Source organism: Salmo trutta, chromosome 4 (genome assembly GCF_901001165.1).
Source record: "Salmo trutta chromosome 4, fSalTru1.1, whole genome shotgun sequence".
Lineage (NCBI taxonomy): Eukaryota > Metazoa > Chordata > Actinopteri > Salmoniformes > Salmonidae > Salmo > Salmo trutta.
The window spans coordinates 10401123-10428520 of record NC_042960.1 but is presented as its reverse complement, the minus strand read 5'-3'; the positions used below and the strand labels follow the sequence as shown (position 1 = coordinate 10428520).

The following is a 27398-nucleotide window of genomic DNA, read 5'->3' as shown; positions in this document are numbered from 1 at the left end:
CTCTTGGTGATGTCATTCGGGAAACATAATGTTAACTTTCACTGCTATGTGGATGACACACAGCTGTACATTTCGATGAAACATGGTGAAGCCCCAAAATTGCCCTCCCTGGAAGCCTGTGTTTCAGACATAAGGAAGTGGATGGCTGCAAATGTTCTACTTTTACACTCGGACAAAACAGAGATGCTTGTTCTAGGTCCCAAGAAACAAAGAGATCTTCTGTTGAATCTGACAATTAATCTTGATGGTTGTACAGTCGTCTCAAATAAAACTGTGAAGGATCTCGGCGTTACTCTGGACCCTGATCTCTCTTTTGACAAAAATATCAAGACTGTTTCAAGGACAGCTTTTTTCCATCTATGTAACATTGCAAAAATCAGAAACTTTCTGTCCCAAAATTATGCAGAAAAATTAATCCATGCTTTTGTCACTTCTAGGTTAGACTACTGCAATGCTCTACTTTCCGGCTACCCGGATAAAGCACTAAATAAACTTCAGTTAGTGCTCAACACGGCTGCTAGAATCTTGACTAGAACCCAAAAATGTGATCATATTACTTCAGTGCTAGCCTCTCTACACTGGCTTCCTGTTAAGGCAAGGGCTGATTTCAAGGTTTTACTGCTAACCTACAAAGCATTACATGGGCTTGCTCCTACCTATCTTTCCGATTTGGTCCTGCCGTACATACCTACACATACGCTACGGTCACAAGACGCAGGCCTCCTTACAGTCACTAGAATGTCTAAGCAAACAGCTGGAGGCAGGGCTTTCTCCTATAGAGCTCCATTTTTATGGAATGGTCTGCCTACCCATGTGAGAGATGCAGACTCAGTCTCAACCTTTAAGTTTTTATTGAAGACTCATCTCTTCAGTAGGTCATATGACTGAGTGTAGTCTGGCCCAGGAGTGTGAAGGTGAACGGAAAGGCACTGGAGCAACGAATCGCCCTTGCTGTCTCTGCCTGGACGGTTCCCCTCTCTCCACTGGGATTCTCTGCCTCTAACCCTATTACAGAGGCTGAGTCACTAGCTTACTGGTGCTGTCCCTAGGAGGGGTGCGTCACTTGAGTGGGTTGAGTCACTGATGTGGTCTTCCTGTCTGGGTTAGCGCCCCCCCCCTTGGGTTGTGCCGTGATGGAGATCTTTGTGGGCTATACTCGGCCTTGTCTCAGGATGGTAAGTTGCTGGTTGAAGGTATCCCTCTAGTGGTGTGGGGGCTGTGCTTTGGCCAAGTAGGTGAGGTTATATCCTGCCTGTTTGGCCCTGTCCGACTATTAAGATGCAGCATCAGTCTAGACTATCTATAGACTATTGAGATGTAGCCTCAGTCTAGACAATCTAGAGACTATTGAGTTGCAGCCTCAGTCTAGACTATCTTTAGACTATTGAGATGCAGCCTCAGTCTAGACTATCTATAGACTATTGAGATGCAGCCTCAGTCTAGACTATCTTTAGACTATTGAGATGCAGCCTCAGTCTTACCTGGCTGGAAGATGGAGAGGCTCCCGTCCGTGTGTCCAAACACCACCTTGCCCTTCTTGACGGGGTGCCAGCGGAACAGACAGATATCGGACAGGAAGCTGTGTGCCTCCTTGTGGATGGTGACGCCGGCGTCCAGCCCACTGATGGCCCACAGGTAGAGAGGGCCCCGGTGGGACACAAACGCCACGCCGTCACCTGCGTTCCAGCACCAGCTCAGAGACGCTGGGATGCCTGGGTGATGGTACACAAGGGTTAGAGACACATTAGATACACTCTCTTTCTCTCTCTCTCTCTCTCTCTCTCACAACACACACACACACACACACACACACACACACACACACACACACACACACACACACACACACACACACACACAAAACAAACACACACAGAAAACACACACACACAAAGAAAACACACACACAAACAAACACACACATTCACCTCCCCCCACCCACCCACACACACACACACACACTCTCTCTCCTAGAAAAACAAATAACACCAAACCACCCAGCCGCCAGCCATCTCCCTCCTGATAGGAGTCAGTGTAGCAGCAACAATAGCCAGTGCTAATGACATTACTAAGCACACAAACACTTCACTACACTGAGTCACCCTCCCAAGGCAACCCAACCTACTCTCTCTAGCCTCTCTGACACGTCTCCCATCAGTAGTGTCTAAAGAGGAGCCTACTCCCAGGTAAACTCCATTACCATTGGTCCACAGTCATTCCTCATTTCCATTCTGATGATTGATCAGAACCAGTATCTTTTGCGTTATACAGACCATGTGTCTCTATGTTCAGTACATTTGCTGTTATCTAGTCTGGCCACAGCTTTCCGCTCCACCTTGTTTCACTCTGTTTCAAAACGTTTTCTCCCTACTGAACACCCACCTCTGGCCCACCCACTCCCTTGTACATCCGCCTCCACTGGGCATAGTTCATTATCAGTACCTTTGGTGTTATCCAGCCTGGCCACAATCTTCTGCTCTGCCACGTTCCAGATGATGAGCAGGTTGTCAGCGCTGGCGCTGGCGAACACCTCGGGGTTGTGTGGGCACCACGATATGGCCGTGATGGTCTTCTTGTGCTCTGACATGATGGCTCGAAGCTTGAACTCATTGTATCTGTGGTCCAACTGCATGGGTGCAGATTGGAACGACAAGGAATATATTGGTAGTGGTGTTGCATATGTAAACAGATGGAGTGGCACAGATAATGCTAGATAAGGAAAACGTCAATGACAGAAATCACTTGCAGATCAGACATCTCTTTTGAATGTCCTTTCGACAGAGAAGTGAGAGAGCACACACAAAGAGAGACGCACGCATGCCAACACGCGCGCACACACACACACGCATGTGCGCACACATGTGCACAGGCACACGGACGCACGCGCACACACACACACACACACACCAATGTTTGCCAAGCTAATTACCTGGTAGACATATATAGCAAGTGTTGCACAGTAAGCGAACCGGTCTTCACTGGCAGCACACACATCTTTGTTCCAGGGCTGGCACCCGGCAGCCAGCAGGCCCACCTGTTTCACCTGGGACATCTTTATCTGCGACACACAGAGAAGAGGAAGAGATGGACTACACCAGAACACAGGCAATGCTCTGTGATTCTTATTCATGGATTGAGAGATACATTCCGGTCTAAAGCATGTTCTATTCTCAAGTACATCAGTCTTGCATTTCAGAACTGATAATACATTGAAATGGCTTACTCCTCAGCTGTAATAGGCCATTCTTACAATAACAGCACAGTAGCCTTAAATGCGTACTGATATGAAACATAGTTTGGCATTTCAAATGGAGTGCCAGACACTTTGTAACCAAACAGATTCGAGAGATGTTGTACATGAATCAGTGAAAACACCAGCATGTAAACTCAGCAAAAAAGAAACGTCCTCTCACTGTCTACTGTGTTCATTTTCAGCAAACTTAACATGTGTAAATATTTGTATGAACATAACAAGATTCAACAACTGAGACATAAACTGAACAGGTTCCACAGACATGTGACTAACAGAAATGGAATAATGTGTCCCTGAACAAAGGGGGGGGTCAAAATCAAAAGTAACAGTCATTATCTGGTGTGGCCACCAGCTGCATTAAGTACTGCAGTGCATCTCCTCCTCATGGACTGCACCAGATTTGCCAGTTCTTGCTGTGAGATGTTACCGCACTCTTCCACCAAGGCACCTGCAAGTTCCCGGACATTTCTGGGGGGAATGGCCCTAGCCCTGACCCTCCGATCAATGGAATTGAGATCCAGTCTCTTCGCTGGCCATGGCAGAACACTGACATTCCTGTCTAGCAGGAAATCACACACAGAACAAGCAGTATGACTGGTGGCATTGTCATGCTGGAGGGTCATGTCAGGATGAGCCTGCAGGAAGGGTACCACATGAGGGAGGAGGATGTCTTCCCTGTAAGCACAGCGTTGAGATTGCCTGCAATGACAGCAAGCTCAGTCCGATGATGCTGTGACACACCACCCCAGACCATGACGGACCCTCCACCTCCAAATCGATCCCGCTCCAGAGTACAGGCCTCGGTGTAACGCTCATTCCTTCGACGATAAACGCGAATCCGACCATCACCCCTGGTGAGACAAAACTGCGACTCGTCAGTGAAGAGCACTTTTTGCTAGTCCTGTCTGGTCCAGCAACGGTGGATTTGTGCCCATAGGCAAAGTTGTTGCCGGTGATGTCTGGTGAGGACCTGCCTTACAACAGGCATACAAGCCCTCAGTCCAGCCTCTCTGAGCCTGTTGCGGACTGTCTGAGCACTGATGGAGGGATTGTGCATTCCTGGTGTAACTCGGGCAGTTGTTGTTGCCATCCTGTACCTGTCCCGCAGGTGTGATGTTCGGATGTACCGATCCTGTGCAGGTGTTGTTACAGATGGTCTGCCACTGCAAGGACGATCAGCTGTCTGTCCTGTCTCCCTGTAGCGCTATCTTAGGCGTCTCACAGTACGGACATTGCAATTTATTGCCCTGGCCACATCTGCAGTCCTCATGCCTCCTTGCAGCATGCCTAAGGCACGTTCACGTAGATGAGCAGGGACCCTGGGCATCTTTCTTTTGGTGTATTTCAGTATCAGTAGAAAGGCCTCTTTAGTGTCCTAAGTTTTCAGAACTGTGACCTTAACTGCCTACCGTCTGTAAGCTGTTAGTGTCTTAACGACCATTCCATAGGTGCATGTTCATTGATTGTTTATGGTTCAATGAACAAGCATGGGAAACAGTGTTTAAACCCTTTACAATGAAGATCTGTGAAGTTATTTGGATTTTTACGAATTATCTTTGAAAGACAGGGTCCTGAAAAAAGGACATTTCTTTTTTTGCTGAGTTTATGTTGGTATCACACAGAGGCACACAGCAACAGCAACAGCCTTGAGACAATCAGATTCCCCCTATTTACATTTCTCTCTCTCGCTGTCTTTCTCTCGCTGGCTCTATCTCTCTCTCTCTCTCTATTTCTTTCTCTTCTATTTTTTTGTATTGAACTGTTGTTTATTCAGGGGAACCCATAGAGACCAGAGTCTCATTTGCCATGGTGCCCTGAGGACAACAATACCACAAATTAAAAATGATCAATACAAATAAAATAAACTACAAATTACAGAATCAACACTACAGCTTCAAACACCACAAATACAATTATTTACATGAAATCCAAACAGTTTCAATTATCATTCGATTCATTCAACATTAAAGTCCTGAACTGCCCTACAGGCGCCAGAGAGTCAAGGTGGACATGTAGTGAGTTTTGTAGGCTCTTCCAAAAATGGGGTGGACTAAAACTGAAGGAGGATTTACCTAGATCGATAAGTACTAGTGGAACCTTGAGAGTTAACCATCCCTGTGAACGGGTTTGGTGTTGCACATTTGACATTTTGAACAGTACGTTTGATGGGTTAGAACCTCTATGGGATCGGTGTCCCTATAACCAGGACGGTTGTTGCTCAATATGCTGGCTTTGTAAGCAAAAAGGGAGTAATGAAGTGATCTAGGGGACTCTAATGAGGACAAGCCAACCTTTTGACACAGGATGAAGTGAAGCGTAGTAAAACTGTAACCTGTGATAAAGTGAAGGGCGCTGTGGTAGACGGCATCCAAAGGTTTAAGAGTAGTTGCTGCTGCATTCCGATAAATGGCGTCACCATACGTTTTTTAAACGTCAAATTATTGTCAATCCAAAGCCCAGATAATTATAGCCGGGAACCTGCTCGATGAAAGAACCATCCAATGCATAAATGTGTAAGCCATCACAAATATTTCTACGAGAATTAGAAAACAGCATACATTTAGTTTTTTCGGCATTAAGTACCGATTTTAAATCAACAAGGTCCTTCTGCAAGGAGACAAAATCAGATTGCAGCTCCAGCATAGCCTGGTCAGCCGTAGCGGCAGTAGTGTACATAACAGTGACATCTGCACACAGATGAATGTTACAGGTTTCTGCAGATAGACCAATATTATTTATATAAATAGTAAAGCGGACAGGTCCCAAGATCGACCCCTGCGGGACACCTTTAGTAATATCAAGGTAAGTTGACTTGACACCATCAGAAAGCACACATTGTGTCCTGTCTGACAGAAAGTTGTACACTCAACTTTCGTGCCAGTTCCACTACTCTTAAACCTTTGGATGTCGTCTACCTTAGCGCCTTCCGCTTTATAACAGGTGACCGTTCCTGCATCCTGTATCAAAAGGTTGGTTGGTCCTCATTAAAGTCCTGTAGATCATAATCTGTCTTCTGTCTCAACCAGACAGAAACAGAACATAACAGAACCCGTGAGCACGTACATAGACAAAACGCATTGACAAAACGCATCGACAAAACACAGCTTGACTCCTCCCCTTCTCTCTCCTCCCCTCGTTCTATCTCCTCCTCCCCTCTTTTCCCTACCTTCACGTCGGCATCGTTCTTAGTGTACCACTCCAGATTGTTTGTGTCCATTTTCCGGAAGGATCCCTTCACCATCCAGTCTCTCCAAAGCAAGATTAACAAGGCTCGCTGTTACAGGGAAGGTAGCTAGCTAACAGATTAACAAACTCTCTGTTACAGGGAAGGTAGCTAGCTAACAGATTGACAAGGCTCTCTGTTAGAGGCAAGGTAGCTAGCTAACAGATTGACAAGGCTCTCTGTTAGAGCAAAGGTAGTTAGCTAACAGATTGACAAGGCTCTCTGTTAGAGCGAAGGTAGCTAGCTGACAGATTGACAAGGCTCTCTGTTAGAGCAAAGTTAGCTAGCTAACAGATTGACAAGGCTCTCTGTTAGAGGCAAGGTAGCTAGCTAACAGATTGACAAGGCTCTCTGTTAGAGGCAAGGTAGCTAGCTAACAGATTGACAAGGCTCTCTGTTAGAGGCAAGGTAGCTAGCTAAGCTTACAGAGCTGAGGTGTGGTGGTGTTGTCACAGCGAAGAGCGAAGACAGAGCCGGCGAGTGAAGAGAGAGGAGCCTTGTGTGTACGTCTCAGAGATAGAGACGGAGGAGTGTGTGTATGTGTGCGTGTGTGTATGACTGTGTGTGTATGTGTGCGTGTACTCATTGACTGGTGCAGCGTAGTTGTGTGTGTGTGTGTGTGTGTGTGTGTGTGTGTGTGTGTGTGTGTGTGTGTGTGTGTGTGTGTGAGACAAGTGCAACCCCCGCCGGTAGCCAGGCAACTGCAGCTCCCTGTATTAAAATGACGTGCCTTATAACTCCCCCTCCTACACACACACACACACACACACACACACACACACACACACACACACACACACACACACACACACACACACACACACACACACACACACAGCCCAATACACACATACATCTGTGAACCAACTCATGTACCATGATGATAAATCCCCTACGTATACACACCATACATTCACACACAAACATACAAGTACCTACACACACACTCAGTAGCGTAACGTAAACAATACACACGTCCTCACCCTAACCCCCTGACTGCACACCTCACTGACTGCACACCTCACCCACAACCTCCTAACTAACCCAGCACAACCTCTAGCAGGGACACACCGTCCCCCCTTGTCATCCCTGGTTCCAGTCTCATGTGTAGCTGGCTCTCTCATCCGTCAGATAATGGTAACAATGCAATCAGCGTAATGGCCCCTGTGATAAGGACACAGTGGAGAGATCCCTCACTGGGTCTAGAGTCTAGCAATCTCTATTATAAAGCCTCAATCTGCATGACAATCGTGGTGGAAAAAGACAGGATGCTGGAGAGAGAGAGTATAGTATTGGTCTCTAAACTCATCTGAGGATCTGAGGTTGGTTGAGGGGGCTTGGAGGGTCCTTGTATGATATTTTACAGACAGACAGACAGACAGACAGACAGACAGACAGACAGACAGACAGACAGACAGACAGACAGACAGACAGACAGACAGACAGACAGAGAGAGAGAGAGAGAGAGAGAGAGAGAGAGAGAGAGAGAGAGTTTGTGTGTGAGCGGGAGTGTGGGTTCGGAGCAAATGGAATGGTATCAAACACATAGAACCCATGTGTTTGATACCATTCCAGCCATTACCACAAGCCCGTCCTCCCCAATTAAGGTGCCACCAACCTCATGTGGCATCCATGTACAGTGAGGGGGAAAAAGTATTTGATCCCCTGCTGATTCTGTACGTTTGCCCACTGACAAAGAAATGATCAGTCTATAATTTTAATGGTAGGTTTATTAGAACAGTGAGAGAGAATAACCACAACAAAAATATCCAGAAAAACGCATGTCAAAAATGTTATAAATTGATTTGCATTTTAATGAGGGAAATTATAGGGGGTTTGATTCCCCGGACCACCGATATGTTAAAAAACATGGATGTGCGCATGACTGTAATGTCACTTAATGGTATATGTATTATTCTAAGTGTGTCCTGTGGTGGACATGGGTGGAGGAGAGGTGGATGGATGTGTAGGTGGGTTTGTTCGGTGATGCCATGACTATGTTCGTGATCGGACTCACATCCCAGCACCCTCAGCTGCGGGGGTGAGCGACAGAGAGGAAACTTGGTGCGGCGTTACCTAGGCGATGGAGACAGACTCAGGAAGGCTGTTCAGCTGAAGTAGAACTGAGCACTGATTGAGGGAGAGAAAAAGAGAGACGGGGGAGAGATAGAGAAGTAGGGAGAACAGACAGAGAGTGTGAGTGAGAAAGAGAGGTGTAAAGTGGCTCATCCTCACTGAAAGACTAAAGCCATCCATTCAGAGTATGAATGATAAAATCATAACTATAAAACGGGTGGTTTGAGCCCTGAATGCTGATTGGCTGAAAGCTGTGGTATATGAGACAGTATACCATGGGTATGACAAAAAATATTATTTACTGGTCTAATTACATTGGTAACCAGTTATAATAGCAATACGGTATTGTGGTATATGGCCAATATACCACGGCTAAGGGCTGTGTCCAGGCACTCTACATTCCGTCGTGCCTAAGAACAGCCCTTAGCCGTGGTGTATTGGCCATATACCACACCTCCTCGGGCCTTATTGCTTAAGTATAGACAAATGACACCAAGTCCTCTTCTTTTCCACAAAGCAGCTTTTTTTGTCTAGTTGCCTGACAATGCACTTTCCATGAAGCTACAGTATAAATACTACAGCTACAGCCGGTCATTAGACTGCTACACCAATCTCTTGACGAGACGTGTCCTGCAGGACTACTTGGCTGGAAGCCATACACACTGCTGTGGTGTTGGTTTGTTACTGGTCACAGAGGTCAAGGACAATCCGAGGAGAGGAGCACAGCAGGAAGAACCAGTCCACAACCTAATAAAGAGTTTTACAACGTTCTATCCTTTCCTTGAACCCCTCCCATTCTCCAGTGTGACGCCTGGCATGTATGATCAACAAGTCTAATGAATTCAATCCCTCACGACAACCAAGTGAATTCAAATGTTTTTGAAGACGACTGAAACACAACATGCAAGACCGCGGTCATGTTCACTGGGTAATATTATTCAGACTCCGAGGCCTATATCAGCTCTGCACATGAAAGCTGGGGAAGTTTTCAAAGGCTCTATATCGCTGCAGCCACGTTGCCTTACTGCCAAGGGAAGAACAGCCGTACGGTTTAATTAGCCACCAAAGGACCAGAGGTTTTTGCAACCTTGCAGCAGCACGATCTACAAATGCCAGTCATATGCTGCCTCTCTCTCCACTTTGCCGTAGAGTCCCCCCTTTCCTTCTAACTCTGGGAATTTAATTTAATTGATTTCAGGAAGATTAGGTCTAATTGGCATGAAATGTAATGGAATTTACATTACCAAAATAAATTATGACAAGAATAAAAAAAACACACAGCAACAGCCTTGAGACAGTCAGATTCCCCCTATTTACATTTCTCTCTCTCTCTTTCTCTCTCTCTCTCTCTCTCTCTCTCTCGATTTTGAGTACTATAAAATTATTAACAGTGTGGAGATGTTTCAGGAGGTATGGGGGGTCAGGGGGGCTGTCTGTACAGCAGGAGAGGAGGGGTTGGATGTATGTTTGTAATGTGGTGCTGGATTGTGAATTGTATTGTACTGTGTAATGTGATTGTGTGGAGGTTTGGGTGGCACGCAATGTGTTTTTATGGGGGGTTAATGTGGTGTTTTTAGTGGAATGAGTCTCTCTCTCTCTCTCTCTCTCTCAATTCAATTCAAAAGGCTTTATTGGCATGGGAAAAATAGATAATAAACAAAAGTGAAATTAACCCCAAAAAATGAACAGTTAACAAAAGTTTCAAAGGAATAGAGACTTTTAAAATGTCATATTATAGCTACGTACAGTGTTATAACAATGTGCAAATAGTTCAAGTACAAAAGCGAAAATAAATTAACATAAATATAGGTTGTATTTACAATGGTCTCTCTCTCTCCTGTCTACTCCGACAAGCCAGCCGTCTGTTGATCAGGAAGAAGGACAGACTATATTATTCACCTCTATTTATTCCTTCTGTTCACGGTGGAAAGAATGAAGGATGTACACACTGACAACACACACACCTGAAGTGTTTTCCAATACACACCAGAAGAGTTTTCAAATATAGTGTTTATGGAAATCTCTTTCTATGGAAAAACAAGAGGCAATCAAAGTTGTGCGATGAAACAGACAATAATCTGTGTAAAGTGTTGCTCTTGGGCAATTCCACGGTAACGGAATTGCGCTGAGAATTAGATTTTTCACTTTAAAATGTATGCCAAACAAAAAACATTGATTTAAAAGTCTAACAAACCATACAACTCTATGCACAAGGACTCCTTTTAACAAGTTACACTGAACATTTGACTAAAACACAGTTACTGGAAGAACTGTGGAGATGCAAAGTATAGTAACAGAATGTTAAATATCTGCTCTGAATTAACATTCAAAGATGTCTGCAGAGTGTCAGCTATGACATGACAACTTAACTTTGAAAAAAAATATTTTGGTATTGAACTACAGTAAGTGAAGTGGATTTACAATCGGTAACGGAATTGCAGGAACATGAATTTCATCATGGGTCCATGATCAGTACTATACAGAAGTGCATAATTATGGATATGAATGTCATTCTCTTCATGGTGATGTATCCTAACCAGGTACACAAAGATAGAAATGTGCAATATCCTCCTTCACATATTTGGGTATTATTCTACACACTATTACTTTAATGTGCTTCTGGCCCCAATCAAGACCATATTTGGTTGGTCTGGACCGGACCAATCATAGACGTCTATGTTTCACAAGTTTGAACATCAAAGCACAGCTCAGTACAGTACAGTACAGTACAGTACAGTACAGTACAGCAGAGTTCAGTAGAGTAGAGTAGAGCAGAGTTCAGTACAGTAGAGCAGAGTTCAGTACAGTAGAGTAGAGCAGAGTTCAGTAGAGTAGAGTAGAGCAGAGTTCAGTACAGTAGAGTAGAGCAGGGTTCAGTAGAGTAGAGTAGAGCAGAGTTCAGTACAGTAGAGCAGAGTTCAGTACAGTAGAGTAGAGCAGAGTTCAGTACAGTACAGCACAGTAAAGTAGAGTATAGTTCAGTACACTACAGTACTTTACATTATAGTGTACTCAACTCTAGTGTGCTCTACTGTGTACTGTACTCTACTATTCTTTACTGTACTGTACTCTACTAGTCTTTACTGTACTGTACTCTACTGTACTGTACTGTACTCTACTGTACTGTACTCTACTATTCTTTACTGTACTGTACTCCACTGTACTGTATTCTACTATTCTTTACTGTACTGTACTCTACTATTCTTTACTGTACTGTACTCTACTATTCTTTACTGTACTGTACTCTACTGTACTGTACTCTACTATTCTTTACTGTACTGTACTGTACTATTCTTTACTGTACTGTACTCTACTGTACTGTGCTCTACTATTCTTTACTGTACTGTACTCTACTATTCTTTACTGTACTGTACTCTACTGTACTGTACTCTACTATTCTTTACTGTACTGTACTGTACTATTCTTTACTGTACTGTACTGTACTATTCTTTACTGTACTGTACTCTACTGTACTGTGCTCTACTATTCTTTACTGTACTGTACTCTACTGTACTGTACTCTACTATTCTTTACTGTACTGTACTCTACTGTACTGTGCTCTACTATTCTTTACTGTACTGTACTCTACTGTACTGTACTCTACTATTCTTTACTGTACTGTACTCTACTGTACTGTGCTGTCCAAATTTGTGAAAGCCAATTTAATTCCAAAAATTCCATTGGATTTGGTAACAGAATGTAGAGTTTTATTCACTTGATAATGAATAAAAAAACAAGAACTAATTGGTAGGTCTACCATTACTTGTTACTTCTGTGAACTTTCATTATCCTCCCTCCTTATGAGGGAGAGAAATTAGAAAGTGTCTTACAGATACGTCAGTTTTTGGGACCGGAATTTTAAGACACAAGGCAGTGTTTCTTAAACTTACAGAAGGCAGAAACATTTCTCCAAAACGAAATATAAGTGTTGATATTATTTCACTTTTAAGACTTTTTCCTGGTACATGTTTTTTAAGACCCCTTTTCCATCTGTTTGACCAGAAATCAAAGTCTTTGCTTATTCCCAATTTTTAGGATGTACAATGGTTGAAAGATTTATATATGCCTTAAATAAATACAAATATATACTCTTATCTTTTATTTGACATCCAATTTGATATGCTCCTATGAACTTCACATCCTGGTAGTCATGGATCGTTTTACATGGAAATGACCTCTTACATCAAATACTAATCTACATGTAAGACTATGTATAGATTCAAAGCATTTCAAAGAAATGCAAACCATTTATAAGAAAGGACTGATGGACAAAAATTGATACTAAATCCTTCATCCTTTGAAGAAGCAACAAACGTTTTAATGTTTTAATTCAGCATGTTAATATACAGCCTTAAAATTCCAGTTTCCAATTCAATACGCTACAAAATTGATATTTCGCGGTGTTGTGGATACATGAGAGTAGAACAGGACTAGGTCTACATAGTTGCCATCCACACACACACACACACACACTTCTGTGCCCTAAGGGGATCAGCATGATTGTCAGTGAAAGTGACTTGCAGAGGATACTGAACTAAGTCTGATTTCCTATTGGCTGAAGTCTGGTCCTGTACTCACGGTAGACTCAATGCCACCTAACATCAACTAACTGTGTCACAAATGGAACCCTTTTCCCTATGTAGTGCACTACTTTTGACTAAAGTCCTATGGCAAAAAAAGTGCACTACATAGGGAATAGGGTGCCCTTTGGGACGCATCCCTAGCCTACAGGCTACAGGAGCCATTCACTCACCCTGACACACTACTATCTAGTAAGAACCTGAGTCGTGCGTAGCATGTCAGTCAGTAGGATGATTACCCACACTCTTTCCTCTCTCTTCTCCCTGACCCCTGACCTTAGAGTGTGCGATGCCATGGATTGAGTTGAATAGATTGAATTATTTATAGTTGTGTGTGTGTGTGTGTGTGTGTCTGACTGAGAACGCCATTCACGTTGGGTGGTGTCAGATCTGTGTTGTGTGTGGACCTACGGAAATATGCATAGTGGAAACCAAACACCTCCTAGGACCATGTTGTTGACCTGCGGGAATGGTTTATAAATGCTACCGAAATTAAACCAGAGGGACACTGTATCCCCAATCTAACTGTTAATAATGCAGATGGTTCACCACAATATCCTCCATTATTAGGCTTTCCATAACGCCGTGCTGTCATTAGTTTAGTTGAGACACATCCAGTTAGAAACAGAGATGAACTCATCTGACACATGGAAGAATAGGCCAGCATCTGAACTGAGGTATTCTCATGTGATAGGTAGGCTACAACATACTGTGCAACAAAACAATAAGCCAAATCTACATTTGGAGAGCTTGGGACGCTAAGGTTCTATCTGCAACAAGATGGTTCTGAGATAATTGACTTTAAGTTCAGAAATCTCATTGGTTTGAATGGTGTCAGCTATTTTTATATGGTATTCTTTTGAACCTCACAACATCAATTAGGGTATACCGCATGACTTATTGCACATTTTGTTTTGTTACAGCCTGAATTCAAAATGGATTAAATATTTTTTTTCCTCATCCATCTACAGACAATACCCCGTGATGACAAAGTGAAAACATGTTTTTAGACATTTTTGCAAATTTATTGAAAATGAAATACAGAAATATCTTGTTAACGTAAGTTTTCACACCCGAGTCAATACATGTTAGAATCACCTTTGGCAGCGATTACAGCTGTGAGTCTTCCTGGGTACGTCTCTAAGAGCTTTGCACACCTGGATTGTACAATATTTGCACATTATTATTTTTTATTCTTCAGGCTCTGCCATTTTCAAATCTTGCCATAGATTTTCTAGGGCAATCAAGAACATTCAATGTCTTCTTGGTAAGCAACTCCAGTGTATATTTGGCCTTGTGTTCTAGATTAGTGTCCTGCTGAAAGTTGTGTTCCAGTGTCTGGTGGAAAGCAGACTGAACCAGGTTTTTCTCTAGGATTTTGCCTGCGCTTACATCTATTACATTTATTTTTATCCCAAAAAAATCCCTAGTCTTTGCCAATGACAAGCATGATACTCAGTGATGTGTTGTATTGGATTTGCCCCAAACATAACGCTTTGTATTCAGGACATAAAGTAACATTTGTTTGCCCCATTTTTTTGCAGTTTTACTTTATTGCCTTATTGCAACAGGATGCATGTTTTAGAATATTTTTTTATTCTGTACAGGCTTCCTTCTTTTCACTCTGTCATTTAGGTTAGTATTGTGGAATAACTACAATTTTGTTGATCCATCCTCAGTTTTCTCCTATCACAGCCATTAAACTCCGTAACTGTTTAAAGTCACCATTGGCCTCATGGTGAAATTCCTGAGCGGTTTCCTTCCTCTCCGGCAACTGAGTTAGGAAGGACGCCTGTATCTTTGTAGTGACTGGGTGTATTGATATACTGTACCTTCAAAGTGTAATTAATAACTTCACCATGTTCAAAGGGATTTTCAATGTCTTCTTTTTTTTATTTTACCAATAGGTGCTTTTCTTTGCAAGGCATTGAAAAACCTCCCTGGTCTTTGTGGTTGAATCTGTGTTTGAAATTCCCTGCTCGACTGAGGGACCTTACACAGATAATTGTATGTGTGGGGTACAGAGATGAGGTAGTCATTCAAAAAATCTTGTTAAACACTATTATTGCACACAGAGTGAGTCCATACAACTTATTATGTGACTTGTTAAGCACATTGTTACTCCTGAACTTCCTTAGGAAAAGTGAAGCAGTGGGAATACATTGAACAGAACAAGGCTATGTCAATAACCCAATTTTGTCAAAAATACAGATAGACCCTTAAAGTCCCAAGCTCTCGGTTGGTCAACAGCTTATAAATACAGTGCCAGTACTGTGAAAGGTGACGTATATCAGCCTGTAACTATTGTAGTCCAGCCCTGACAAAAATGAACAAAGACGAAATAATTTGCACACCTGTACAATCACAGTCACGTTGACAATCAAGAACCCTGTGGGTAACTTTAAGATGGACACAACCTCTGCATACTCAATACTAGGTTATATCAACAGACACGTCTAAACGCTTCTCTCCCTAGTTCCCCAATATCATGCTGGACTGTATATAGGACAGTATGGCCTCTATTTGCTCTTCTCTTCCCCAGTACTTGGACGATACAGTGCGCAGAGCCACTAGCAGCTAATAATAGCTTAGTCTTAATTAATTCAGTCAGTTCATGTGTGAGAACGAAACACCTGTTACTCGCTACAGTATCCTCAGTGGATTCTGTCTCCGTCGTTCCTCTCCTCTAACTGACGCTGACCGTTTAGGAGATGTTTAACGACGTGGTGATTTGCCGACAGGTGGTTGATGACAGTGTACTGTGTAACGTCGGAGTCAATATGCCTGTGATATGTGGTTGTCCCACCTAGCTATGCTAAGATGAATGCGCTGACTGTAAGTCGCTCTGGATAAGAGCGTCTGCTAAATGACTACAATGCCAATGTGAAATGTTAATAGAGACCCCTGAGTATGGCACTGCTGGCTGTCAGTGTGGGGAGACAAGAGAGAATTCACCTGGGAACGCAGTGTTCCACTGCGTGCAAGGCGCCAGTGCAAAACGCAGAGCAACGTGTGATAACATAAAGCACAGGTGAACATGAGGATTGTATGCATTTGCCATTCAACACATCAACATGTCGTTGGCAGTGGTAGGCTTTTACTTACATGAAACACTAGGCAACAGTACGTTAGCACTGCTGTCTGATGGATCAAACTCACCTGCAATAATAGCATTCAAGCTAAAACCACCAATATAATGATTCACATGCTTATGTGTAGAATAAATAGCCTTTTTGAGTAAACTCTGCATGCTGCCACTCTTGTCCCAGATTTACTGTAACATACCAGGTGGACTAGGCTACTTAGCACTTTCTTAGTTTATCCTACCCCCTATCATAGTAGCATAAGCTGCAACTACATTACAATACCCACTCTGTCCAAGAGCATGACACGCGCAGCGTGTAAATTACAAGCAAGTTTATCCTGCATACATGACACAATGAGTTGACATTAGGGTTGTGGACAGAGAGTTCCAGCGAGTTACCACAGTATCTAAGGGTGAGTCGGCGACTCCACTCCAGTCTATTCAATACGATTAGCCTAATAACCCCCACATGGTTATGTATTTATGAGCTAATTAAACCACAAAGGATGTTTAAAATACTACACTTAATCTGTCGGAGTTCCTGAATATCTGAGGGACGTTTTAAAATCATTCCAAGTGGAATAAGAAAGTGCCAATCTTGAGTCTCCTTACCTTCGGTGATCCTGTCAGTGGACAGCGAAGTGGTGCTGAAATCGCTGCTCAGACACAAATTGTCAGAGTTGGAGGACGTAGTACGGTCAAATAGGCTTTGCTGCGACTGCAACGATTGGCTACTTCAGCGGACGGTTTTAGCCACGTTGTTGCTTTCTGGACGTCCATTGGTTGTTTAGCCTGACAATCAAAGATACCAGGCGTCAGTTTCACGGTTAAAGGCATATCAGTGGTTTATTTCGAGTCATCTTGACCAGTAGGCGGTGCGTAGCCGCCATAGATAGGCTTCGCCAGATTGTAGTCCGTCCAAAATAACTCGATCAATTTCTATTCCATTGTTAGAGCGTTCGAAATACTCACGTATTCTAATTCGTAATTCCAAACACTGTGTGTAATGATAATGGGTATAGCCTACATTGGCTACAATATATTTAGTTTTGGTGTTCCCTATCATGATCGTCTTATGTAATATAAGTCATGTATAATTTAAGAAAATCGGCGGGAATTGATTGACTGGATAAATAGACGTTATATGAATAGATATTTGGGTAATTCAAAGCTGATGATAGCCTATACAGTACCACATTGCTTTGTGAATCAATCAGATTAAAAACGAATAATAAATTAGTAAACAATGTGCCTGCATTTGTGAGTAAAATGAGGAGGGGTGTATAATGCGCACCTAGCTGAATGCACCAAACGGAAAAACAATATTGAGTGCGACTCCCAATTATAATGAATACATGTGTCCTACTACGAAATGACCAGAAGATAGCAGCACTACTCTGGCTAAAACATCTGTCGGGTTGTTTTTGAGGCTACTGTAGGAGGGAAACTCTGTTTAGTAACAGCAGTGAAAGAATGAGAGCAATGTGAGTGTGTGAATTTACACGACAGGCGAAGGCTGACGGATCAGAAATTATTGAAATAGACTGACACGACTTGTGCACAGATGCAATGTTGCCAAATCTAAAGCCCAAAAAGCTACATTTATAATGTAAAGAAATACTGATGGAATCCGACATTAAATTATAATTACAGTATAAGTAATTCAGTATATAATATATTTTTCAGCTATAATATTTGTGTACAGAAATATGCTATTCGCATCAGGAGAGTAGCCAATAACAGGAAAGCAATTCACATGCAGCACCATATCATTCATTATACGTGCCTATGGAAGGACTAGATAGAGACGTCATTTCCCCTAAAATTGATAAACAACAACCACAGGAAGGGGTGGGTGTGTAGATGTATGTATGTGTGTGTGTGTGTGTGAGTGTGAGTGTGTGTGAGTGTGAGAGAGAGAGAGAGAGAGAGAGAGAGAGAGAGAGAGAGAGAGCGAGAGAGAGAGAGAGCGCAAAAGAGATCAAAAGAGAGCAAGAGAGAGGGGGGACCCTAAATGATTACTATTATTGTGTTATGCAAATAATAGTGTAAAATAGCGGACCCATAGTAGCCAAGGGAGATGTAGGAAGGCATAACTTGCAACCAGGTCTTCAAGTGCTGAATGGTTTATTTACAGCGAGGGAGTGGTGCAGGTTGTCCAATGTCCATGTTTAGGCTACGGTGAAGAAAATATTAAAAGACACAACTCTACATGACACCAAAAAAGGAAATTGACTCACAGACATAGCTGAATAAACCTTTGACGGTAAATAAACAGTTAAACACAAATCCACTGCAGCTCAAAGCAGCACAGCCCATCTCCACGAATGCAGAATATGTAAATGCACAAGGCAACTGGCTATCCCTTCCCTGGACAATACCACCTTCAACCTTATAACCAAGTAAATAACCAAGACCACAGGCAAAGTGAAAAATAAACATTTTAGGTAACATATAATTCAACTTGGGTCTGTTGCAGAAATGCAGTTCCTCTCTGCATCCCTCATGTCAAAATAAAAGTCCCCAACAAGTTCTTGCTTTTTTTGTGCAGGTATGGTGCACGTGCATGAGGTAAATGACGAGAAACTGAATAGGTCTACAACAGACCCAAGTTTAATAATACGTTCCAGTAAATGTTCGTTTTTTCACTTTGCCTGTGGTTTGGAAAGTCGGTTTGATTTATGTTCTATCAGATGATTTTTTTCTAAATCCCCCCCTGCATAAGGACCAACCTTACTGACAGTTGAAATGGAATTTTATTTAACTTCTGGCTTCCGATGGACTATCCTGTTTTTTTGGCAAGCTAATTCCTAGCAATGCTAGTGTATACTAGCGTTGCTAAAAGCAGCTAAGGTCTAGGCTGATAACATCCCCAAAACAGTCTGAGAATGTTTCTGATAAAATCTATTTATTTATAAAAATGTTTCAGATGAGATATCCTTACAATGTTCTAACGTTCACAAAAATGTGGTGCACAACATCTATAACAACCACCCCAGAACGCTCCCACAAAATGTATATGTTTGTATAAAATATTTCCCCACAATGTTCACACCAGACTGTTTCCACAACCTAATGCAACATTCTGGGAACCTTCAAAGAAAATACAAAATGTGTTCTGGGAACGTTCTTGCAATATCAGGCGAATGCTTTTGCACCCTAAAATAAATATTGTATAACTGGATAGTTTTTGTGCTTTGGGAACATGTCTTTTGTGATGTCCCCACAATGTTCCCACCAGACTGTTCCCACAACCTAATTCAATATTCTGGGAACCTTTTTAAAAAACAGCTTAAATGTGTTCTGGGAACATTCTTGTAAAATCAGGTGAGTGTTTTTTGCACCCTAAAAGTAACATTGTAGAATCATCCGCACAACAGGACAGTTTTTGTGTTTTGGGAACACATTTCTTGTGATGTCCCCATTTTGTTCTCTTCCCACAACTTAATAAAACATTCTGGAAACATTTAAAGAACAGATGATTAGTGTTCTATGAACATTCTTGCAACACTAGGTGAATGTTTTATACAAATGTTCTATAATCATCACCAAGACTGGACAGTTTTTGTGTTGTGAGAACATTTGCCGCGCCCTAACGAATGCACCGGTGCGTCAATCGACTTTAGAGGGTTACTAACTATTTAGCATTGTTATGGCTTGGGGGTAGAAGCTGTTCAGGGTCCTGTTGGCTGTTGGTTCCAGACTTGGTGCATCGGTACCGCTTGCCGTGCGGTAGGAGAGAGTCCATGACTTGGGTGGCTGGAGTCTTTGACAATTTTTAGGGACTTCCTCTGCCTGGTACAGCCAAGATGCTATCAATGGTGCAACTGTAGAACTTTTTGAGGATCTGAGGGCCCATGCCAAATCTTTTCAGCCTCCTGCATGGGAAGAGGCGTTGTCATGCCCTATTCACAACTGTGTTGGTGTGTGTGGACCATGATAAAGCCTTAGTGATGTGGGCACCGAAGAACTTGAAGCTCTCAACCTGCTCTACTACAGCCCTGTCGATGTGACTGGGAAAGTGCTCAGCCCTCCATTTCCCGCAGTCCATGATCAGCTCCTTTTTCTGGCTGATGTTGAGGGAGAGGTTGTTGTCCTGGCACCACACTGCCAGGTCTCTGACCTCCTCCCTATAGGCTGTCTCATCATCGTCGGTGATCAGGCCTACCACCGTTGTCATCCTGCTCCTTGTAAGCGGCAGCTCTAGCCTTTAGCTCAGTCCGGATGTTGCCTGTAATCCATGGCTTCTGGTTGGGTTATGTAAGTATGGTCACTGTGGGGACAACGTCATCGATGCACTTATTAATGAAGTCGGCGACTGATGTGGTAAACTCCAAAAATGCCATCATAAGAATCCCAGAATATATTCCAGTCTGTGCTAGTGAAACAGTCCTGTAGTTCAGGATCCCCTTCATATGGCCACGTCCATATTGTGCGAATCACTGGTACTTCCTGCACACTCTTGGCATTCTCTCAACAGGCTTCACCTGGAATGCTTTTCCAACAGTCTTGAAGGAGTTCCCACATATGCTGAGCACTTGTTGGCTGCTTTTCCTTCACTCTGCGCTCCAACTCATCCCAAACCATCTCAATTGGGTTGAAGTCGGGTGATTGTGGTGGCCAGGTCATCTGATGCAGCACTCCATCACTCTCCTGCTTGGTCAAATAGCCCTTACACAGCCTGGAGGTGTGTTGGGTATTTGTCATGTTGAAAAACAAATGATAATCCCACTAAGTGCAAACCAGATGGGATGATGTATCGCTGCAGAATGCTGTGGTAGCCATGCTGGTTAAGTGTGTCTTGAATTCTAAATAAATCACAGACAGTGTCACCAGCAAAGCACCCCCACACAATCACACCCCCTCCTGCATGCTTCACGGTGGGAACCACACATGCAGAGATCGTCCGTTCACCTACTCCGCGTCTCACAAAAACACGGCGGTTGGAACCAAAAATCTCAAATTTGGACTCATCAGACCAAAAGACAGATTTCTACCGGTCTAATGTCCATTGCTCGTGTTTCTTGGCCCAAGCAAGTCTCTTCTTATTATTTGTGTCCTTTAGTAGTGTCTGTTACTTGAACTTTGTGAAACATTTATTTGGGCTGCAATTTCTGAGGCTGGTAACTCTAAATAACTTATCCTCCGCAGCGCAGGTAACTCTGGGTCTTCCTTTTCATGTGGTGGTCCTCATGAGAGCCAGTTTCATCATAGCGCTATGTGGTTTTTGCAAATGCACTTAAAAAAAATTCTAAGTTCTTTCCATTTTCCGGGTTGATTGACCTTCATGTCTTAAAGTAATGATTGACTGTTGTTTCTATTTGCCTATTTGAGCTGTTCTTGCCATAATATCGACTTGGTCTTCTACGAATAGGCCTATATTCTCTATACCAACCCTAACATGTCACAACGGATTGGCTCAAACACATTAAGAAGAAATTCCACAAATTAAGTTTTAGCAAAGCACACCTGTTAATTAAAATGCATTCCAGGTGACTACCTCATGAAGCTGGTTGAGAGAATGCCAAAAGTGTGCAAAGCTGTTACCAAGGTAAAGAGTGGCTAATTTGAAGAATTTGTTTAACACTTTTTTTTGGTTACTACATGATTCCATATGTGTTATTTCATAGTTCTGTCTTCACTATTATTCTACAATGTAGAAAATAGTAAAAAAATTAAGAAAAACCCATGATTGAGTATGTGTGTCCAAACTTTTGATTGGTACTTGTATATTATCCACGTCCTTGCTCAGCCACAACTCCAAGAAACATAGGATATTACAATTATTCACTTCCCTTTGATTGGGTAGTGTCAAACAGAGCTCATTTAGTTTGTTCTCCAGTGATTGTATGTTTGCCAATAGAACGGAGGGTAGAAGCGGTTTATGAACTCGCCGACATAGTTTTGTCTCCGTGCCCAGTGCCCATACGTCAGCTTCTCTCACGCCGCCTTTTTCTTTTCAGAATCTCTGGGATTAGGGTCTGGCCCGGGGTGAGCAGCATGTCCTGCGCCTCCGATTCTTTGAAGTACAAATCTTCATCCGAATCGAGGTTAGTGATCGCTGTTCTGATGTCAAGAAGCTATTTTCGGTCATAGGAAACGATGGCGGAAACATTATGTAGAAAAAAGTTAAGATCAGCACAAAAACACGATTCCAGATAGCTCCTCTCCTAGTTCTTCTCCTTGCGCTGCTCCTTCCTCCGCTGCTTGGTCCGTTTTTTGGTGGGTGATTCTGTAACGGCCGTCGTCGTAATAAAACCAAGGTGCAGCGGAGGATGTGTATTCATTTTGAATATTTAATCAAATGAACCACTATAAACAAAACACTAAACAGCAACGACAGCAAACAGTCCTGTCTGGTCAAAAATGAACGAAACAGAAAACAATCACCCACAAAACCCAAAGGAAAAACAGGCTACTTATGTGTGACTCCCAATCAGCAACAACAAACTACAGCTGTGCCTGATTGGAAAGGACACGGCCAAAATCAACGAAACAAACCAACCTAGAAAAAAGAACATAGAACGCCCACCCAATGTAACACCCTGGCCTAACCAAAATAAAGAACAAAAACCCCTCTCTATGGCCAGGGCGTTACAGGAGTTTTCGTTTTTTATTCTATGTAGCCTATATGTGCGTGGCTATGCCATACCGTCAATGGAAAGCTTCACCACAGTCAATGGAAAGAATCACCACATTCGGGACAAGCCTAGGCCTAGTCTGATTAATCAGGCTGTAATACACAAATATTTGGTATACAGCCTGAGACATCAGGGTTGTGTGCTTAAATTGTGTAAATGTTCCTTACAAGCAAGAATGTTGAATATAATTATATTTAAACGTACTCTACTGGTTGTATGTGAGGTTTCACCTGCTGCTCGAAACTTGAGACAAATTAGAGTAGTGTTATTACTCCAACTTTCAGTAGCTGGTCTGTATATCGGTTTGTACTTCCGGTTTTTATTTTCATTACTGATACAATTTGCAAACAAACACTTGCACAATATGGCCGAGCCTAACCAAACCACAGACCAAATGGCAAACACTTCCAGCTGATTGCGAGGAAACATGCTTCGGCTGACTACATCACCTGCAATGAGTCAAGAGATTTAATAAACAAACGAAGGAACCTACCAGCGCTGGAAAAAGTCAAATAAAACTTTCAACCGCCAAAAGGACCAATAGCATGTACAACGTGTAAAGTAACCTCAAATAACATTTCATTCAACATTCTCTCTCTCCCTTGCAGAGACTATTACAGCCACTCTCCGTAGAGAATATTACAGCAACTTCTTTGACACTGATATCGTGGAGTAACCATGGTAACAGCTGATGTTTAAGCAAGCCTAGGCCTACCTCCTACCTGTTTATAACGCAATAGGCTACAACCCAAGCTAGGATACCCCGAGTATTTTATTGATTTATTGACCATCTAAATTCACAACTTTGTGGTGTCTAAGGTAAAAAGATAGGGTTTTATCGACTTTTGAAATGTAGGCATATTCAATCATCACAGTTTGAGTTGATGGCTTGAACTTAGCGTAGCCATACATACAGACAAGCCATGCTCTGTGTGCTTTTTCTTTGTTAAACTAACCCAGGGATTTAGCTTCGGACAGACCACACAATACTGTACTTTTGTCCGTTTTCTTTACTCATTAATTCGGTCGGACAAAACACCATTGATTCCTCCGGATTTTCCCCTCTAGAACTCTGCGCTTGCCAGTTCACCCGCTCGGCTGATTACTGTTACGTCGCAAGGTCCGGTTGCCTTTTGTCTGTGCATTGCGACCCACATTGGACTGGACTGCTGTATCTCGAAAGTTGCTACTGAGGTCTACAACCCGATAACTTTATTCACCATCACAGTGAAGAGAAATAGCTTGAGATGGGTAAGTGAAATACAATTGTTTTCATCTTGTTTATGATTTATTGCCGACTTTGTTGATGCTACTTCAGAACAAGGATAACGGAACGTGGGTTCGGGTGCTGCAGTGATTTACACTTTCTGACACTGGATGAACGATGTTACAACAGAGCGTTTGAATTGAGGATTCAGAAACTGTTTAGATTTTTTAAATAATAATATTGCTAGTGCATACATTTTAGAAAGAGGAATGCAATGTCCCCGCATGTGGAATAAAGGTGTTTTCATGATCTATTAAATAAACGTCAACATGTTTAGAACCAAATGCTGGGGAGGGATGGGTAGCCTGTGTCCAGCCTTTATCAATCAGAACAAGAATTTGATTTGATACAAGCAACAGTTTGTTTGTCTTGTGGGAGCCTTCTGTAACAGTATCTATTGAGTAGCCTTGGATAAGAATGGATGGTTTGAACGCAGTAGCTTTCCTGGGAAAGGAATGTGTACACTGTGCATGGAAGGGATATAACTAAAGCGCTTTCAATTGAGTTGCGTTGCCAGACGCCTTCAACGGAGTAATGAAATGGTATTGAACGCACACGCAAAAACACGCGCACGTAAACACACACACACACACACAATTTCCTCAAAACATGTTGTTTTATTACCATGCCCTTTTATCTACCATGCTGCTAATATGCTATTAAGTAGTCCAGTAGGAAGCTCGTAATCACATCATGCTGCTTGTCTGTTTGCTAGATATGAGGAAGTGACAGAAGCTACGGTGATATTTTTTTAATGCAATTACAACTCACTAGGCACTAGATTTACAGCTACAATCTGGGATCTGGGAATTGGTTCAATGGTATATTCATTATTTTTCCAGCCACATCCCTCAGCTGTAGAGCAAAACAAGTGGCAGGGCTGCCATTTTACTGAAAAACAGATGTTAAGACTGCTCATAATGACTGGATACATTTTATACTGGTTTAAACCAATGTTGTGTGGATGTCTAAAGATGCAAAGTCCAATTGAAAACAAAGCAATGTACAGTATATCAAGAGCTTTGCCTCTTTTTCAATTGAACGTGAAAAGGTAACACAAATGAAAGGTAATCATAAAGAATAGACTTCAAAGTACGTTTGTGTGTAAGATTCTCCATTGTTCCAATGATGTCAACCCAATGTTTAATTTACCCCCTGAAGGACAGGGCCGGCTACTATTTTCTTTGGTCCCCCCCCCTCTCTCTCTCTTTCTCTCTCTCTCTCTCTCTCGCTGCCTCTTTCTGTCTCTATCTTTCTGTCTCGCCCTCTCTTTTCGGTCCTGCACTCTCTTTGTCTCTCTCTCTGTCTCTCTCTCTCTCTCCCTCTCTCTCTCTCTCTCTCTCTCTCTCTCTCTCTCTCTCTCTTTCTCTCTCTCTGTGTCGCTCTCTGTCTCTCTCTCTATCTCTCTGTCTCTCTCTCTCTCTCTCTGTCTGTCTTTCTCTCTCTGTGTCGCTCTCTGTCATGTCAATTTGCTACTGGTGGAACACAAACAGATGTGACGAAAGGAAAGAACAGTACAGCTGCCAGGAAAAACTCATCTTGAATGAGGGGAAGTGGCCTTGAGCCTCAACTGGTCCCTTGAGGAGAGTGTTTGTCACAGGTTCAAAGTAATTTCTAATTGGTTTGTTATTGGTTTGTCTTTGTAGGCCTTGGTCAAAGGTGCTCATCAATCTAGAGAATGAAGGAAAGAAACAATCTGGATTATGTCATCTGTTGTTGTCTGTGGTTGGTCTTTTATAAGGATATCTTTTTTTCATGGACATTTGACACAGAACAATTTTAGTGGGGTATATTGGCAGGGATATGCACCCTGAGAACGACTGCCATTTCAATGTTTGGAGTGTTTATAACCTGAGCAGCAAATTCCCCATGGTGCATTATGTCTGATGAAATCTCATAGAAAAGACAGACAGACAGAGTTACTGTGTAACGGCCATTCATTCTTTCAATCATTCTTTTTTTGCATCATCCCTCCATTATGCATCCAGCAAATCACATGAGTGCTAAATGGTGGTATTATGCGGTTGTTCTGTGCCCCCTCCAAGCATTCTCCTCTTTCTGTGGGGCCTTTTGATAATCTTCACAAGCGTTGCAGTGTTTGTGGAACAATTTCACTTCATGTCCTTTGACTCCCTGCTCCCAGCTGGGAACCGGGAGGATTTGCTAATGTGAATAGCGCTGTCTGTCTGTCTGTCTGTCTGTCTGTCTGTCTGTCTGTCTGTCTGTCTGTCTGTCTGTCTGTCTGTCTGTCTGTCTGTCTGTCTGTCTGTCTGTCTGTCGCGGCCCAGGCTTTGTTGGTTCTGGGCCTGACCCCACTGGTTGGACACAGACACGGAGACAAACACAGACACAGACATATGCAAAGCTGCACACACACGTGCACACTCCTGGGCTCTCTAGGCGGGAACTCTTGCCGCTTTTGCAGCCTAAGATCAAGTGTCATCAGATGGCATGAAAGTATGAGGTCTGCCTATCTCATTCCATCTGGCCAATAAGTCACCAATATGCCAATATGCTAAATATGCCAATATGCTAAAACGCCCATGACGCAGCTGTTCAGCCTCTACGTTGGTGAAACATTAGTCAGATGTTGTACAGACGTTACTGCGTGAAGAGTATGCAGTGACAGAGATTTGGACACTAATGTTGCATACACTGAATTAGAATACAGTTGCAGAGTTGAGTGATTTTTCTATTCTACCTGAACCTGAGAAGTTTATCCGCTCCCTTACACCCTCAGCGAGGACAGATTACCCAGTGTGTGTGTGTGTGTGGCATGCACACACTACTGTGGAGGAGAAGGATTTATTATGTTACAACAGCACTGTCAGCATTATGCTGTATGGAATTGCAATCATTGGCAGAGACCCCGGGCTAGAATCCCCCATTGTTCCAAACTCCTATCTTCTTAATCAAAGTTCTCTCTCTCTCTCTCTCTCTGTGTGTTGTGTGTGTGTGTGTGTGTTTGAAGAGAGGTCATTTTACTTTCCTGTATGGAATGACTAAAGCTCAAATCTCAATAACAGACAATCTACCCACGGCAGCAGGCGGTGCTGGCCAAGTTTTGGTGTGCGGCCCATCCTGGCGCCAGCTTCCGTGTTTCTCTTCTTTCTCATCCTCCCGTCGGACTCCACGGTGTTGGATTTCCAAGCAGCAGTAAATAGTGAGCAAGCACTTGTATGTCTTGGGGGGGGGGTGAGTCATTGAGCCACCCACCTACTCCTGCTCTCCTGTTCTGTGTCTCTGCTTTCGATTTGGATGGAGTTACGGGTT

The 27398-nt window shown here is 42.8% G+C and overlaps 2 protein-coding genes across 5 annotated transcripts in view; one reads left to right on the top strand and one right to left on the bottom strand.

Moving 5' to 3' along the window:
- Positions 1–17064, bottom strand: part of LOC115191829 (WD repeat-containing protein 17) — a 30160-nt gene extending 13096 nt beyond the window's left edge. For 2 of the 4 annotated variants that reach the window (XM_029749773.1, XM_029749772.1), the window contains exons 1-4: positions 6420–6595; positions 2930–3058; positions 2443–2626; positions 1482–1712 (exon numbers count right to left, since the gene is read on the bottom strand). In XM_029749773.1, the coding sequence (XP_029605633.1) occupies positions 1482–1712; positions 2443–2626; positions 2930–3058; positions 6420–6494 (619 nt within the window). In that variant the 5' untranslated portion in view covers positions 6495–6595. Of the gene's footprint in view, positions 1–1481; positions 1713–2442; positions 2627–2929; positions 3059–6419; positions 6596–6902; positions 6953–16829 lie in introns of those variants that run through there. The other 2 variants (XM_029749770.1, XM_029749774.1) reach the window with 2 other exon arrangements.
- Positions 17065–23798: 6734 nt separating this feature from the next.
- LOC115191828 (neuronal membrane glycoprotein M6-a) overlaps positions 23799–27398 on the top strand; it is a 68318-nt gene continuing 64718 nt past the window's right edge. The window contains exon 1 of the mRNA XM_029749768.1: positions 23799–24109. Within this exon, the coding sequence (XP_029605628.1) occupies positions 24106–24109 (4 nt within the window). The 5' untranslated portion in view covers positions 23799–24105. The remainder of the gene's footprint in view (positions 24110–27398) is intronic.